General features: G+C 33.0%; 1 protein-coding gene across 2 annotated transcripts in view; it reads left to right on the forward strand.

Moving 5' to 3' along the window:
* LOC111517384 (estradiol 17-beta-dehydrogenase 11) overlaps positions 1-16,434 on the forward strand; it is a 137,910-nt gene that overhangs the window by 97,544 nt on the left and 23,932 nt on the right. For both annotated transcript variants that reach the window (XM_023173530.2, XM_074179867.1), the window contains exon 3: positions 10,987-11,111. In XM_023173530.2, coding sequence (XP_023029298.1) covers positions 10,987-11,111 — 125 coding nt within the window. The remainder of the gene's footprint in view (positions 1-10,986; positions 11,112-16,434) is intronic.

Consider the following 16,434-nt stretch of genomic DNA (forward strand, 5'->3'; position numbering starts at 1 on the left):
AAGTGGTATAACATTGTGAAAAATCCAAAAAAATATTTGGAAGATATTAAAAAATGTATAATAAATGTTGCAAAAAAAAAGATGGAATATGAATCTTACAACGAATCAGATGAAAGCGGGGACCAAAATGGGGACGACTTTTTTGATTTCACGGATTCCCAAAATAACCAAGAAGTAGGCACTGTAGGCAGTAGTAGTCCTATAAACGAACAGGGTACTGAGGTTACCAGTGAAAGTGGCAATAAAACTACAAAAATTCAGCTGGAATTATTAAGATATCTGGAAGACAACAGAACGAATTTACAAGTATTGAATATTAAAAAAATATTAAAAAAATATTTAAAAAAAGTGATGAACAGTTTGAGGTATTGGTACTGACGAAAGCAAATTCAAACTCAAAGGTACTATTATAGATATAAATGTCACATCTAGCGAACAATGTGGTAAAAGCTGAAAATATGTATTTTTTACTGAAATGTTCTCTGTTTACAAAATAAATATAAACAGTTTTTTGAGTTTCTTTTCCTAAATTTTTTTATCACTTTTTGTTTCTGATATTCATCCCTAGTATTTTTGCTTGTATACATTAAAACACTATTTTAACTAACTCTAAAATATCCGTAAAAGTATCCGAATACTTGTAACCGAGTACATTTCCGGTATTCGGTATCCGGTATTCAGATCCTTTTTTCCTGTATCCGACCCAAATCTGAGTACGTTAGGATCGTAAAGGATTCAATAAATCATTATTGTGAGGATTGAAACATCTATACTTTACCTGTCACAAGATACTACCAAGTCTGTTAGTGAAGGACTATAAATTAGTTGATGACTTTACATCTACTGATACTTTGGCTCACTCTCATTTTGATTGACGGCTGGTGGAGCTGCATTATATGCTGAAAAAATCAAACTGGGGAAATACATTTGCCTGAAAGATCAATATATTTCCTAATTGCCGTGAAAACATTCGGTAGCTTTGGTACCTTTGCTTCCAAGTTGAGAGAGATATTGATCAAAAACTAATTACATTAACAGGTAATTCAAGAGTTAGATCGTTTTCAATAAGAGCAGAAGTCAGAATCAAACGAAGCATCAATTGTCGCAACATCAGATCACGTATACATCCTTTACACGAAACTCTTGGCTTCAATGGAATAAACATTATCGATGATTCGGGTTCCATCAACGGTGTGATCTAATGTTCATTGAGCACCAAATAGTGGTTGGAGTCTTTAACCTCATGACCTCAATACCAGTACTTCTAGTACCAAGGGTATTCTAATCAAAGCTGTCTGAGAAGAAATCAATGAACTAATGAACTTTGATCAGAAGATTCATTGGACAGATTGGTGGATAGGTTTTCCATATAAACCAAATCCAAAGATTTGATATGGTATATCCATTGAATCATTGCATTCAACTTTTCAATATATTACTATTGACCTGCCAATGGACCTCAAGTTTCCATATTGGAAACTAACATCTGAAACTAATACTCATCAATACTGACTCGTTATATATTCAATATTATGTCAAATATACAATAATACAATAGTTGCTACAAGTTTACAAGTAAACAAGTAATTGGAACGAAAGCATGTATTATTAAACATGAATCTTGAAATTTTAAATGTAAATTAATTAAATAAATAGAAAGGGGGCTATAGAAAGGGGGGCTAAACTAGGCACTAGTGCCTGTTTTGCCGACCATCCTCTAATAATTTCAAAAATGCAATAATACATAGAAAAATATAAAAAAGAATGAAAAAATAAGAAAGAATAATTAAAATAATACTCATAGAAATTTCAGCAATTACAATAGTAGAAATTTTAGCAATTACAATAGTAAAAAAGGAGAAAAAAAATAAAAAAATACAGAAATAATAAAGAAATAATAGAATAAAAAAATTATTATAATTATAATTACAACAATTTTCAGTAAACACAATAATAAACATACTAGAGGTGGAGTGAGGTGTATGTTATGCGTTAAAGATTGCAAATTTTGTTAAGTTTTCTAGAACTATTTTTTGAATTTCTATTTTGAATCTATAGGTTTTTGAAATTTGTTTCATATTTAATGGCAATATGTTATATAGTTTTGGTCCATAGTAGGAAAATGATTTCTGTGTTAGAGATTCATCAAAGATTTCAACATTCATATCCCAATTTGTGTCTGCCGAGTGTTAGACTTTTTTTTTCAAATGATTCACTCTTAAGATGAACTCGTAGTAGGCATTGGTATGTGACTGACTGACTGACTGAATAGTTCAGTATAATAATAATAATAATATTTTATTCACCATTCACGATACATAGTGTATATATGGTAAGTCAATCAATAATCAGAATTAATACTAGGTATAAATTTAAAAATGTTAATATTTATACAAGACGTCACTAAAAAGAAAAAAAAGAAATAAATTTATACATACATATAAACACATACACAATTGAAATATATAAAATGATACAGATCTAGTTCATATTTTATTTTTCAGAAATTATCGTCTAAAAATTCTTGGAAACTATAGTAGCATTTCTCTAATAGCAAGTCTTTAACTTTCTTTTGAAATATGATGTTACTTCCAGTCCGTTTGAGTGATTCTGGTAGTTTATTGTAATATATGATTGCATTGTAATCCGGAGACCTCTCATAGAATGTCGTTCTATGTTTAGGAATTTTCAATAAGTTGCCGTGTCTGGTGTTATATTCATGTTTCTCAGAATTACACGAATAACTATCTATATTCTGTTTGGCAAAGATAATACATCGAAAAATGTACACAGCAGGCACCGTAAGAATTTTATTTTCTTTAAAGATAGATCGACAACTGTCTTGATAATTCAAGTTAAAAATCAATCTTACTAAACGCTTTTGGGAAACAAACACTCTCAAGAATTCTCTTGCTCGACCCCATTCCAATATATTCATATTAATATGTGCATATGCCATAGCATAGTAAATGCTTAGCAAGCCTGCTATATTCAAGGTTGATTTCATTTGTTTAATAGCGAAATAGGCTTTATTTAGTTTTGAACATACACTTTCAATGTGTCTACTCCAATTTATACTCTCATCTAAATGAGTGCCTAAAAATTTAGTTTCCATGGAGGGTTGGATGTCGTCAATTACAAAAAGTTCGTTGGGTAACAATTTTCGGTGAAAAAATTTGACTATTACCGATTTGGACGTGTTTAGAATTAACTTTTTTCTCTGACACCAGGATGAAAATTGATTTACAACCATTTCCAGTTTAACTGCAAGCTGTTCTGCATCCTGATCGGATATTGTTATCGTTGTGTCGTCGGCAAACATGGTAACATGAACGTTTTCTAAATATTGTGGAAGATCATTTACATAAAGAAGAAACAGCAGTGGCCCAAGAACTGAACCCTGTGGTACCCCAAGTTTCACAGCCTGACTGTGTGAAATTGAATTATTGCATCTCACTATCATGGTTCTATCTGTCATATATGATTGTATCCACTTTATTATACTGGCTGGAAGTCCTAGAGGCGCCAATTTATCTATTAAAGTTTCAATACACACTGTATCAAAGGCTTTTGACAAGTCGAAAAATAATGATAGGACATATTTGTTGCTGTCAATCTCTTTATATATATAATTAAGCAAGTGACACGAGGCTGTTTCAATCGACCTGTTTTGCCCGAAACCATGCTGAGAAGTACTTACTAATTTATTCTTTTCTAAGTGATAAATCACTCTTGTAGACACTATTTTTTCAAACAATTTCGATAAAGAACTGAGAAGAGAAATTTGCCTGTAGTTGTCAACTACTTTTAGGTCACCTTTTTTGTGCAGAGGAATTACCAATGCTTTTTTAAATTCATCTGGAAAGAACCCTTGTATAAGTGATTGATTCATTAGGTATATAAATGGTTTTAGTATTAAGTCAATAATATTTTTCATAACTATAATCGATAATTCATCATAGCCTGAAGATGTCTTATTTTTCATTCTATTAAGACAATCCACTACTTCATATTCTGTGATAGGGTAAGATGGGTATGGATAATTGATGGTGACATTTTCTACTCTAGTACAGGGAAGAGACATATTCTGACCAAAATGATTTAACATTGCGGAATCTGATGCATTAGCGAAATGCTCAGCAAAAGTTAATGCAACTTTGTGTGGGTCAGAGATAACGGTATCCTTCTGCTGAAGAATGATTTTTTCTTTTCCATCTTTCTTTTTTATACCTAATTCATTATTAATAATTTTCCAAGTTTCTTTAGTTTTATTTGCGGATTTATTTATTTTCTTTATATATAAGTTGAGTTGGAAATCGCTTATTTTCACGGAGTATGATTTTTAAAGAAGTGTTTTGGGTGATTTAATTTTCTAAGTTTGTTGTGAATATGCCACCCTAATTAGTTATACAGTATCTTGAAGTTGATTAGCATAGTGAGTACGTCAACATCAAGTTTTTCCGAGATGAGATATCTCTTATACTGTGAAATTTATTTTCAATAATGTTCTTATTCGTTTGACAAGATAGGTAATATGATCCTTCCATCTAGTATGATGATCAATCGTGATCAGCAAAAAAATAGATGAATCAATTTTTATATCGTTTGAAACGTTTGTAGGTAGTTTTGTTTTTTCTATTTTATGTGTCATTTTAATTTGCTTTTTCTGAGTAATTATGAACTGAACCGCCATTTTCATTTGAAAAGTCTGTGCATGAAATTTTTGAGGTGGTTTTATTTCCTGTTATATCCTTAATTATATTCCGATTTTTTTATAGTTTTCACTGGCTTCATTCAGTTTATTTTCATTAAAGTCGTTTTTAGTTTTCCCTAACAATGCATTGACTTTATTTCTATATTTCAATAGTTTTCTTCAAGTTCGAAATTGTTATTTTTTTATTAATTTTTTTCATATTGTCTCTTTTATGGATAGATACTATCAATGCCGTAGTTATCCAGGGTTTCGACTTTCTTGTTTCATTCTTAATAACTTTTATTTCAGTACATCTGCTTATGTTTTCATTAAATTTTCTAATAAAATTATCACAAGATGTTTGAACATTGTTAATTTCGGTTACATCCTTCCATTCCTCGTTATGTAGTAGATTGTTCAGTTTATCGTAGTTAATTGTTTTATAGGTTTTTTCGTTCGTGTCCTCAAAGATTTTTGTGTGATATGTCAACAAAAGGTGCGAAATGGTCACTTATATCAGTCTGGAAAATAACGAAATCTATTTCAATTTTATTTTCTAATTTGTTAGATTGTTTTATGAAAATATGGTCTATAGTTGATTCGGATAGTTGGTTTGTTAATTATCCCATTTATTATTTCTTCATGCTGAAGACCATTTTTTATAAATTTATTAACCCAACTGCGAGTGATGTGATGTGAATGAGATGTACTATTCAGTAATAATTTTATGGAAACGGTTAATATCGTGCAGCCAGATTCAAACGAAAAAAGAGATTTTTTTTCGTGTAGTAGACTAGTACTCCTAAATTATTAGTGGTAATCTAGTATCATTCACAGAAGTATTTTGGATTAGTTCAATGAATTGTATGTCTCATTACTCTAATTATTCACTTTGTAGTTTCACCAAACAATATGAGTGGCTTCATTTATATTAGTGTTTTTTGACAAAATGACCATCCAGTTGTAGAAAGTTAATCCGAACAAACATTGTAATTACTTCACGAAAGTTATTTCATTTAAATAAGGACTTTGCCATTCCATAATCGTCAATTAGTTGTTTCGTTTACGTTAACAGAATACATTAATATAACCACGTAATTATTATGTTCTCATGAGAAATTGTTTGCTTTCTTTCATAATTCCTATTTGTTCTTCCGCGATTGAAATTATCGTCATGTTAACAAATAACATAAGTGCAAAATCTCAGAGCCACTAGTCCGGTCAATTCATACATTGGAAGCTACCTAAATTGCCACCAAGCTAAAAATCAGTAAGATTGTTTGAAATATGATGAAAAATAAAATTTGAAAGTTCCTCATCTTTCTCCTGTATGGGAAAAATTTTATTCAAGGTCAAATGACAAAAAATGAGTTTTTTCGCGATTTTCAGCAAAACGGTAAGTATTATCATGAAAATACTCCAGACAAAAAGTATAGATCATAAAATATTATCTACAAAAAATATATCAATAATTTTTTCCTACGAGCCACCGTTTTTGAGATATAACGATTCAAAAAGTTGTAAAAGTTATAATCGTCATAATATGCACCCGTTTCCACGCCACCTATGAGGTAGTGTACTCAGCGCGTTTTTTTTAATATGGTTTCCCCAGGAGGTCTATTCCACGGTTCAGTTGTGATCCTGTTTAATTTGAAAGTATTGCAGAATAATAGATATTAGCAGAGATTGAAACGATGAAAGCAATTTAAGTTAAAAAAAGGTAGTGAAATTCAATCGTCCGAGTTGTAACTTTAAAAATTCTTCTTCTTGTTCTTCTTGTTCTTCTTCATCTTCATCCTGAATACATGTGAACTGTGTAAATAGCGATGTATCGTATGTCGTCTCGTTGAAAACAAACTGATCCTCCTCTATTGGTGATTCAATATTAGAGCACGACGGGCCTTGACAATGTGCAGAGAACAAAACAGTCCGGCTTCTTTGCAACCACATTTAGCACTGCACGCATTTTTGACAGATGCAAAAAAATTGTGTTCAGCAGTTTTTCCGGCGCAGGTGACTGGTTTAGACTGGTTCCAATGAATTGTTGACCAACTTCCAACCCCAGTCTGTAGGGTCTAGCTGATAAAAAAAGATGTTGATGAACAACAACTGAGGTTGGAGGAAGACAAGGTAATTGTACTTGTTTTTCACTTTTGGTATTTTTAACGAAACCTGCATATCTATATTTATCCTAGCAGGTAGTTTTTCAGGAGCTCCGTATATAGAAAGAAGAAAGCGAATGTCGTTAGTGATAATTTCTTGTCGAGTTGAAATACTATTTTCAAAAACTTCATCACATTGAACTATATTTTGTTTCTCAAACATTTTGAAAACTGTTATTTTACCCCTCCTATAAAATGCAGATGTCGTATCACAGCCAGTTATTGCGTGTAAAAATAGTACAAGTATAGTACAAAAAGTATATGAACTTTTTCACGAATATATTTCCGATTGATAATGAGCTTTTCCTGGTTTTAAAAAGAACATTTTTTTCATTGGAGTTCGAGCAGTGAGTAATACGAGTAAGTCTACATCTTTACCAATAACAATAGTTGTATTTGTCGAATTGAATTGCTCTATTGCTGTTTCAATTATCAATACATCAGCATCATTATTAGCTTGTTTTACCAATATATTTTAAGCAGTAAATTTTTCTTTCAACATTGTAATGACCCGAGACTTGTTGTGTGTATTTGTAATAAATTTTTGTTAACTGGTTGGAACTGTCATATTTTCATCAAATAAAATATCAATTGATGTAGATGTTGCTAAAGTTCGACGACGTTGTTCTGCAGCTTTGGTATTTTTCATGTAATCATTATGGTCATCAAATACGAAAGTAACTCTGGATCCAAAATGTCAACGTACATACTGTACGTATTTATCTAAGACAACGTGAAATGTTTCTTCGGTATTCCACACAACGCGATGTAGTATTATCCTCCGTCAATGATGTAGGTTGCATTTGTGTTGTCAATTTCAAAATCTACCTTTTCGAAACAATTGTAAATGGCAGATAATTCATATACAATAACCGATGAAAAAATATTTTAAGATATATTACTACTACAGAGATGTATATAGTAGCGTACTCATGCATATTATGACGATTACAAGTTTTATAACTTTTTGAATTGTTATATCTCAAAAACGGTGGCTTCTAGGAAAAAAAATATTGATACATTTTTTGTAGATAATTTTGTAGTCTACAATTTTTGTGCGGAATATTTTTATGGTAAAACTCACCGTTTTGCTGAAAATCGCGAAAAACTAATTTTTTTGACCTTTGACCGTGAATATGGTCCCATACAGGGGAAATATAGGGAACTTCCTAATTTTATTTTTAATCATATTTCAATCAATCTTACTGATTTTCAGTTTAGGGGCAATTTAGCTAGCTTTACTCTTATTTTTTTGTCTAATTTGATCGGACTACACCTTTTCAAGACATTTCAAGAAAATCAATATTTCGACAACGTTGCAAAAGATCAAACAGTCCAGCAATGTCATATTTTGAGGACAATTTCTTTTATTAGTAGTAATGATTTTATGTTAGGATGCTTATTGATATCTATAAAAGCGTCATGCGTTTGAGTTAGCAAGCTGGATGAAGGTAGTTGTTTCAGTTAGATTTTCAATTCCAGTTTGTCATTGAAAGAAACTTCTGTGCATGATCTACACCAGCGTAAATAATTTTTATTGAAGTTGATTACTTTATTTATTTTTTCTGAAGTTTCCCACATTTTTGCGTAATAACGGAGAAGTAGAAAGCGGAAAACTTTTTTTCGATGAACATTCACTATCAAATACATGAAATATTTTTCCCGGTTAGTATTTGTAATAGCTTGAACCCGAACCATTCAGCAAAAAGCTCAGATAAAAGCCGCAGAGATCACCTTACTTCTGCGGAGACACAGGGATAAGCCGATGCATGGGGTCTTCTTCAATAACATTGAAGACCTTGGCTTATCAAAGCGCCTGACGTTCGCTTTTCTCAGGTCGAGTGGGCTGAAGTCGGAAACTGAGGGGTTCATCATGGCTTGCCAGGATGGTGTCTTCAACACCTTAGTCAACCGCAGTCGCGTGATGGGTATAGAGGTTCCTGACACAAGGTGCAGGGCCTGCCGCGAGGCGCCCGAGACCCTAATGCACTTGCTATCAGCATGTCCAGCATATGCGGTCTCGGCCTATATCCATCGACATAACGCGGCCCTAAGAGTGCTATATTACCATCTACAGTACTCTTACGGTATTGACGAGACACCGGTGTTGCCCTACGCTCCGGGGGATATTGAATCCGTTGTGGGGAACGAGAAGTGCCGAATTTATTGGAACTATTCGTTCCCCACCCTCAGGCTCATACAAGCTAATAAGCCTGATGTAGTCCTTCTCGACCACCAGACCAAAACGATATTTGTCGTGGAGTTTTCAGCTCCTGGCGAGACGAATATCGTCAGAAAAGAGGAGGAAAAACGGATAAAATATCGAGATTTTCTCTTCGAACTCCGCAGACTCTATCCAGATCACTCTGTCAAGATGGTCGTTCTGATTATTGGAGTCCTTGGTGGAATGATGTCTTCTCTACTCTCGAATCTCAAAATCATACCGGCTTGCCGCACTAAGGCAGAAATCTTAGCCGCACAGATGCAGAAGGCTGTCATTCTTGGCTCACTGCGTTTGCTCAGGGCACATGATTCTCGGACCCAATGATCACTTACCCCACGGTGTGGGGAGTGGTCATTGGTTGATTATGCTGGCGCGCCCTCCCGAATGTATCGGGGCTTCGGGGGATAGGGCCTGACCAGCGCACACTACGGTGAAAAAAAAAATAATAATAATAATAATAATATTTATTTCAGAATATCAATACAAAGAATGATACAAAATTTCGATATATAATGAAATAAATATGGTTGAACTCCACGAGGGTTTCCCCTGTATGTGGAGGGGGTAGGAATAATTTAATAACTACGGATATATTAGCAAATTAATACATATTGACACAATAACACAGTCTGCACAGTCACACACACATATTCACGATAATTATACTCACTTAGATGAAGACTATGCACAATACAACATTAATAAAATCCGAGGAGGATTACATTAAAATATATTATGAGATTTCATTTAATAGATACATACTACAAACATGTTCATCTCTACTATTTGAAGTAAATAATCGTCATAGAAAGTAAATTGAGTCATCAGTAAAGGTTTAAACTCTCAAATAGTGTAACAGTAATCCGAAAGCCAAAACAGGAGATTCACTGTAGACCTGACAACACTGAACGGCGCTCCTGTCGTGCAATTTCTTCTTCAACTGTGGTGTGTTGATTTGCAAAATTCCACAGTCTAATTGCATTACAGATTCGTTGGGAAGAATCCTATATTCAGAAAGAGTTTTTGAGTGAACGAAATATTAGTGTTATGGGTATTTCATATATGTTATAGTAACATATACCCTATATAAATCATCTGAGAATGACACCAGTTCCATGATGAGTTGTCATTTGAATTCATCAAAACAATTTAAAATGCAGGATCATTTATATTTGAAGTCAAACAATTAATAAGTCACAATTCTTTTATTCATTCTACAAATGAACTCATGAACTCTTTAAATTACAATCCTATAAAGCTTAATCTAACTTATTCCAAATTATTGAATCAGTGTTACTTGTGATGATTGTAATTTTCATTTATCTTCTGTGGTGTGATAATATATTATTGTCTCTAAACTGTAATTAGGCGCTATTACATCATCAATGTTTATACCAATATTTTTTTTTATTTGAATGACATTGGTATTCTACATCATACTCCTCTTCGTTGTATTTCATAAAAATAACAACATTCTATCTATAATTTTCCTCTCAAACAAGTTTCGATTGTAAAAAAAATATCTGGCACAAATAGTGAAATAGTAACTCGAAAGCTAATACAGGAAATCTACTGAAGACCTGGTAAAATTCACGGTACTCTTCTCGTGCAATTTTGTCTCCATCTGCAGTGAGTTGACTTGCACAACTAGATTACGGAAGAATAAAAACCGAGTTGCCATCGCCATGAGATTTACTGCAAGGTCCAGATTCAAATTCCAGTAATAATCAATAAGTCAGTCCATTTTATCATCATCTACACCTTCTATTTTTATATCTGAACCAAATACATCCTACTCTGAATGGTTCTCCTTCGAAAAAGAAAATATGAAATTGAAATCTTTGCTCTATCTGTTCATACTTCAGGCCAAATCAGAACTGAGTTTTCACTTTAAACTTTTTTTTCAGGGGTAGAAGAAACAATAGGTTTAGTCAAAGGAATAGGTGGAAAAGCCTATGGATACAAATGTGATATAGCTGATAATGATGAAGTCTACAGGGTTGCCAAAAAAACCCAAGAAGAAGTCGGTGAAGTGAGTATATTTTAACCATTCATCAACATAAAACCAGTATACAATATGAAGTTACCGAAGAAAAAAGAAAAAAAGAGAAATTAGTACAGTTATGCAATTATTGGAGTAACCATACCATGTGACCACTTTTTAATGAAATTAACCATTGAAAACTAGTAGGATATAAGAGTTTCAAGACTACTAAAATGAAATGAAAGTTTCATGTTCAGAAGTATTATCGGAAAAAATGGTCGATTTCATGTTTAGTAATGTTTTCATTGTTTTCAACAATATCAGAAAATGAATTTCACTAGTTCGGACTTCCATTGTCTACTATATAAAATGATTTGAAATCCCTGAAACAAGTAAAAAAGAATAATCAAAAAAGAATAGTTGAAAATAACAATTATATTAAGCATCAATAAACCTGAAATGAAATGATAGTGAAATAACCTACAAGTAAAAATATAATAATTGAATAAATAAAAATTAAAGGAATGAAAAAAGAAAATAATAAAAAATAAAAAAGTGTAGAGATTCCAAGTCACGTTAGTTCACGACGTTTCGATTGTTGGTATCTACAATCGTCTTCGGGTGATGACTGGACTGATTCCTCCGAGAGATGACTATTTTATAGGTCGTTGAAATACTTTCACTTTCTCTACTTTCCATTTTCCGCTTCACTGATTCCGTGAGAGATGACCGTTTTGGCGGGAGTTGGTCATTTTTCGTTTGATGATGGGTTTCCATATGTTTCGTATATCTACGCTGGCCTGGCTGAATACGTTGTTGGACAACATAAATGCGGCTTCCTTGAATTTTCTTCTGAACCAATGTTCCTCTCTGTGTAAGATCTCAGCTTGGGACCACTCGATGTTGTGTTGATGGGTCCAAACATGGTCTGCTATTCCTGATTTGCTGGTTTCTCCTCGCTGTGTGTGCTTCTTGTGCTCGGCAATGCGAACATTCAATGGCCTCTTAGTTTCACCAATATAGGATTTTCCGCACTCACAGGGTATCCGGTAAATGCAATTCTTGGAATCGCAGTCCGCGTTTGGGGGCCTGGTTTTCGTGCAGCCGTGCACTATCCGTAGCAGCCTCCGAAAACCAGGCCCCCAGTGCAGCCGTGCACTATCCGTAGCAGCCTCACGAAAACCAGGCCCCCAAACGCGGACTGCGATTCCAAGAATTGCATTTACCGGATACCCTGTGAGTGCGGAAAATCCTATATTGGTGAAACTAAGAGGCCATTGAATGTTCGCATTGCCGAGCACAAGAAGCACACACAGCGAGGAGAAACCAGCAAATCAGGAATAGCAGACCATGTTGGACCCATCAACACAACATCGAGTGGTCCCAAGCTGAGATCTTGCACAGAGAGGAACATTGGTTCAGGAGAAAATTTAAGGAAGCCGCATACATGTTGTCCAACAACGTATTCAGCCAGGCCAGCGTAGATATACGAAACATATGGAAACCCATCATCAAACGAAAAACGACCAACTCCCGCCAAAACGGTCATCTCTCACGGAATCAGTGAAGCGGAAAATGGAAAGTAGAGAAAGTGAAAGTATTTCAACGACCTATAAAATAGTCATCTCTCGGAGGAATCAGTCCAGTCATCACCCGAAGACGATTGTAGATACCAACAATCGAAACGTCGTGAACTAACGTGACTTGGAATCTCTACACTTTTTTATTTTTTATTATTTTCTTTTTTCATTCCTTTAATTTTTATTTATTCAATTATTATATTTTTACTTGTAGGTTATTTCACTATCATTTCATTTCAGGTTTATTGTTGCTTAATATAATTGTTATTTTCAACTATTCTTTTTTGATTATTCTTTTTTACTTGTTTCAGGGATTTCAAATCATTTTATATAGTAGACAATAGAAGTCCGAACTAGTGAAATTCTTCACGAAACATTGTCAATCACCTTCAAACAAATATCAGAAAATGTTATCGAATTTCCACTTCAGATTTGAATATACTGAAAAACCAAGAAATATTATATTCAAATTCAGATATCTTGTTCACTGGTTCACCTTCTTTTTTTTTAATGGTCCTGATATTTCTTGCATTACATATCACCCAAAAAACATATCTCCTCATTGTCTTCTCTGAAATATTTCTAAACATGCCCAAAATAACAAAAGCAGAAACAAAAAATTAACTCGACAGTTTTTTCTTTTTTCCTTTATATCCCCGTTATTTTCAATTTTTTACCAGTAAATAATGCCCCTGTGAACAAGACTGATTCAAACGAGAATTATTTAATGTCGATTAAACATGAGCACCCAGTGTACTTAGCACAAGGCTCTCGCCTTGAATTGAATGGGGCATATTTTCAAGAAAGGTTTTTGTTCTCGGAGAATTATAAAAAAAAATGTGGGAATCTTCCAAAGAGAGGAAGAAAACAATTAAAAAACTCTATACAAGGAAGTGTAATTCATGCAAAGAAGTGACTTTCAGACATGAACTGGAAGAAATAGCCCTCCCGGAACAACTACTTTCACATAAACACGACGCATAAACAAATATGACGGAAAAATTTTACAAAAATTATACAAATTATACGAAAACAATTTTTTCTCTTCAGTTTGTACTTCAAACATTCGTTTTTAAATTGAATCAGATATAATTCACAGGATTACTACACAATATAGTATACGAAAAAAGTAAAATTTTACTTACAGCAACACTGTCATCCTCAATGGCGGTCATCTGATATTTCGCAATTAGACACTTGCCTTATCGCCTCTTTGATAATAATAATATACTTTATTGTCATTAAGAATAAATCTTGTGTACAAAGCTTGTGAAAACTAAGTATTGATATGAGTATAGAAATATAAAATTTGAATATAAAAACACCTACAAAAAAGTAAAGTTAGAACATACACTATAGTTCAACGTCGATTGTAATAAATAGAATTCCTGGCCAAATTTGTCAAAGGAATTGGCAATTTCAACGCGGTGAAACGGGTGCTATAAGAATTACATGAAGCCTCAAATAGGGACATATTTTTGTAAAATGAGGCAAATCGATTCCAAAATGAATAAAGCACTCACTGTTAAAATATTTTGCTCAACGAATTTGTGTCTGCATGAATCACGAAGTTTAATCTTACACATATACCTGATAGCCTGTTTCTCCAATACTAATACTAATACAGACAGAATGCTGATGAATTGCATACTCCCCAAAACGGTATTCCATAACGTAGGTGGAATCAACGAGGGCGTAATACACCGTTCTGACAGTTTTGATTCCAAAATTTATTGAAGTTACTCTCACTGCATAACATCCAGAACAAATTTAAGTTATTTGATATGTTTAATAAATTTGAGCTCATTGTCAATGTGAATACCTAAAAATTTAGATTGAGTCTCGTTCTTAGTCACTAAGTTATCACCAAATGATAGGTCATCAAGAGCACATCTTTATGATAAAGTGTTTGTTTTAGTGATATTGAAGAATAGCAAATTAGCATCACAACACTTCTTGATTTTTTTATATCAGTAGATATTGCATTGTGTAAATCATTTTAGTTTTTGTTGTTCCATAATATCGTCGTGTCATCAGTGAAAAGAGTGAAATTTCCAGAAATGCTCAAATTTTCAATGTCATTGACAATGAGATGGGTCCTGAAACTGATCCCTGAGAAACACCATACCAAATATCCTTTTTTTTCCTCTGAAAGTCCTGTTGTTCTTACCATTTGGTTCCTTTCTGAAAGGTAAGATTCAAACCATTCGAGCGTCATTTCTCTGCAGCCGTATTGGTGAATTTTTCTTTAGCACCAATCTGGTTAACATTATTAGATGAATAACTCAATTCCTTCATTGAATTACTACTTTATATCATGAATGAGTTAAATTTACTCATGTTATCGATGATAGTACGTCATGACATTCATTCACTTATTTGATTTAATCCTAGCTATTGAAATGTTGTTTAAATTGGAAGGGTAGTATTTTTATGAGAGATACATTTGTGAGGATGAAAGGTTTTGGATTTCTACTTCTTCATCTCCATACAAAAAATGTAGAAGTTTCTCAAAGAGAGCAAGAAAACAATTAATTTCAAAACAAACTCTATACAAAGATGTATACAAAGAAGTTACTTTGGGAAACGAACTGAACGAGAAAGCCCTCTCAAAACAATTACTTTCATATAAAAATTGAATTACACAAAAGAAAAAATACGTTTGTGTAATTCAAAGCTAACGCTTTGTTCAGTATTCGGTTTTCAGTTTTATCTTTGTTGTGAAAAACAGAAATTATACATTTTCATAAGGCTGACAGACTCCAAATTGCTTGAATATCTAGCAATAATTCGACCCAAATTATCAGAATGTACACACTTTCGAAAAAATGAGAATAACAAGATGATTCCATCCTTTTCAGCCATGAACATTGAGCTCATCATGAGATAAAGTTGAGAGATAACACAAACCTGAGTACCGTGCTTACAAAGCACGGTACGCGTGTCAAAAATTATGCAAATGAGAAATCTAAATTCTGGAGATTTGAAATTTCCAATAGTACAGAACGTTCACGACTTGTTTTCCTCTGTGACCTTCACAATAGATAAATGATAGCAGTACGTTAATGAATCTATAAATATAATAGATTCTGATAATATGTTTTCTTCGAAATGAAAAATAAACATCAAGTCAATCAATTGAGTTCAAAATACAAGTTATCTACAAGGACCAATAATCAATTCTGTCCAATATTTATAATTTTTTCTAGTGAGTCGTTCATTAGATAAAACAACACATAAAAAATGTGGAAAACTTATACGTAGAGATTCAGTTTGGGATATTCTACAAGGACCAAGAATCAATTCTGTTCAATATTTATAATTTTATCTAGTGCTAAATAAATCATTTATTGGATAGAATAACACATAAAAAATGTGGAAAACTTGTACGTATAGAGAATCAGTTTGATATATTCCGAAAAATAGTTAAAAACTAATGCTTTTTTTTGGATGTTGAGGTAAATCCGAAACAGACAATATGCAACAAATTCGAACTACTCGTACTCGTTAGCGAAAGCAGAATGAAGTTCCTTCAATGGAAGTTTCCTGTCTACTTGGTGAAAAGTAAATGTGTGACCTATTGTAGTATAGATGAAATTGGATATTATTAACCTATGAAATATTTGAATAAGTAGTACCGTTATCAGTATTACAATTTCTATTCGGGTTCAAAAAACATCGATTTTTGGAATTTACATTACACTTTACGCAGTCGTAATACCCTGTTATCGGGGATAAACTCAGAATTTATGAACCTCTGAAGAAGCTAGCCACTCCTGTCAGCGAAACGT

Source organism: Leptinotarsa decemlineata, unplaced genomic scaffold (genome assembly GCF_025532065.1).
Source record: "Leptinotarsa decemlineata unplaced genomic scaffold, Ldec_3_MD MMD2_tig00026282_RagTag_RagTag, whole genome shotgun sequence".
In the NCBI taxonomy this organism is placed as follows: domain Eukaryota; kingdom Metazoa; phylum Arthropoda; class Insecta; order Coleoptera; family Chrysomelidae; genus Leptinotarsa; species Leptinotarsa decemlineata.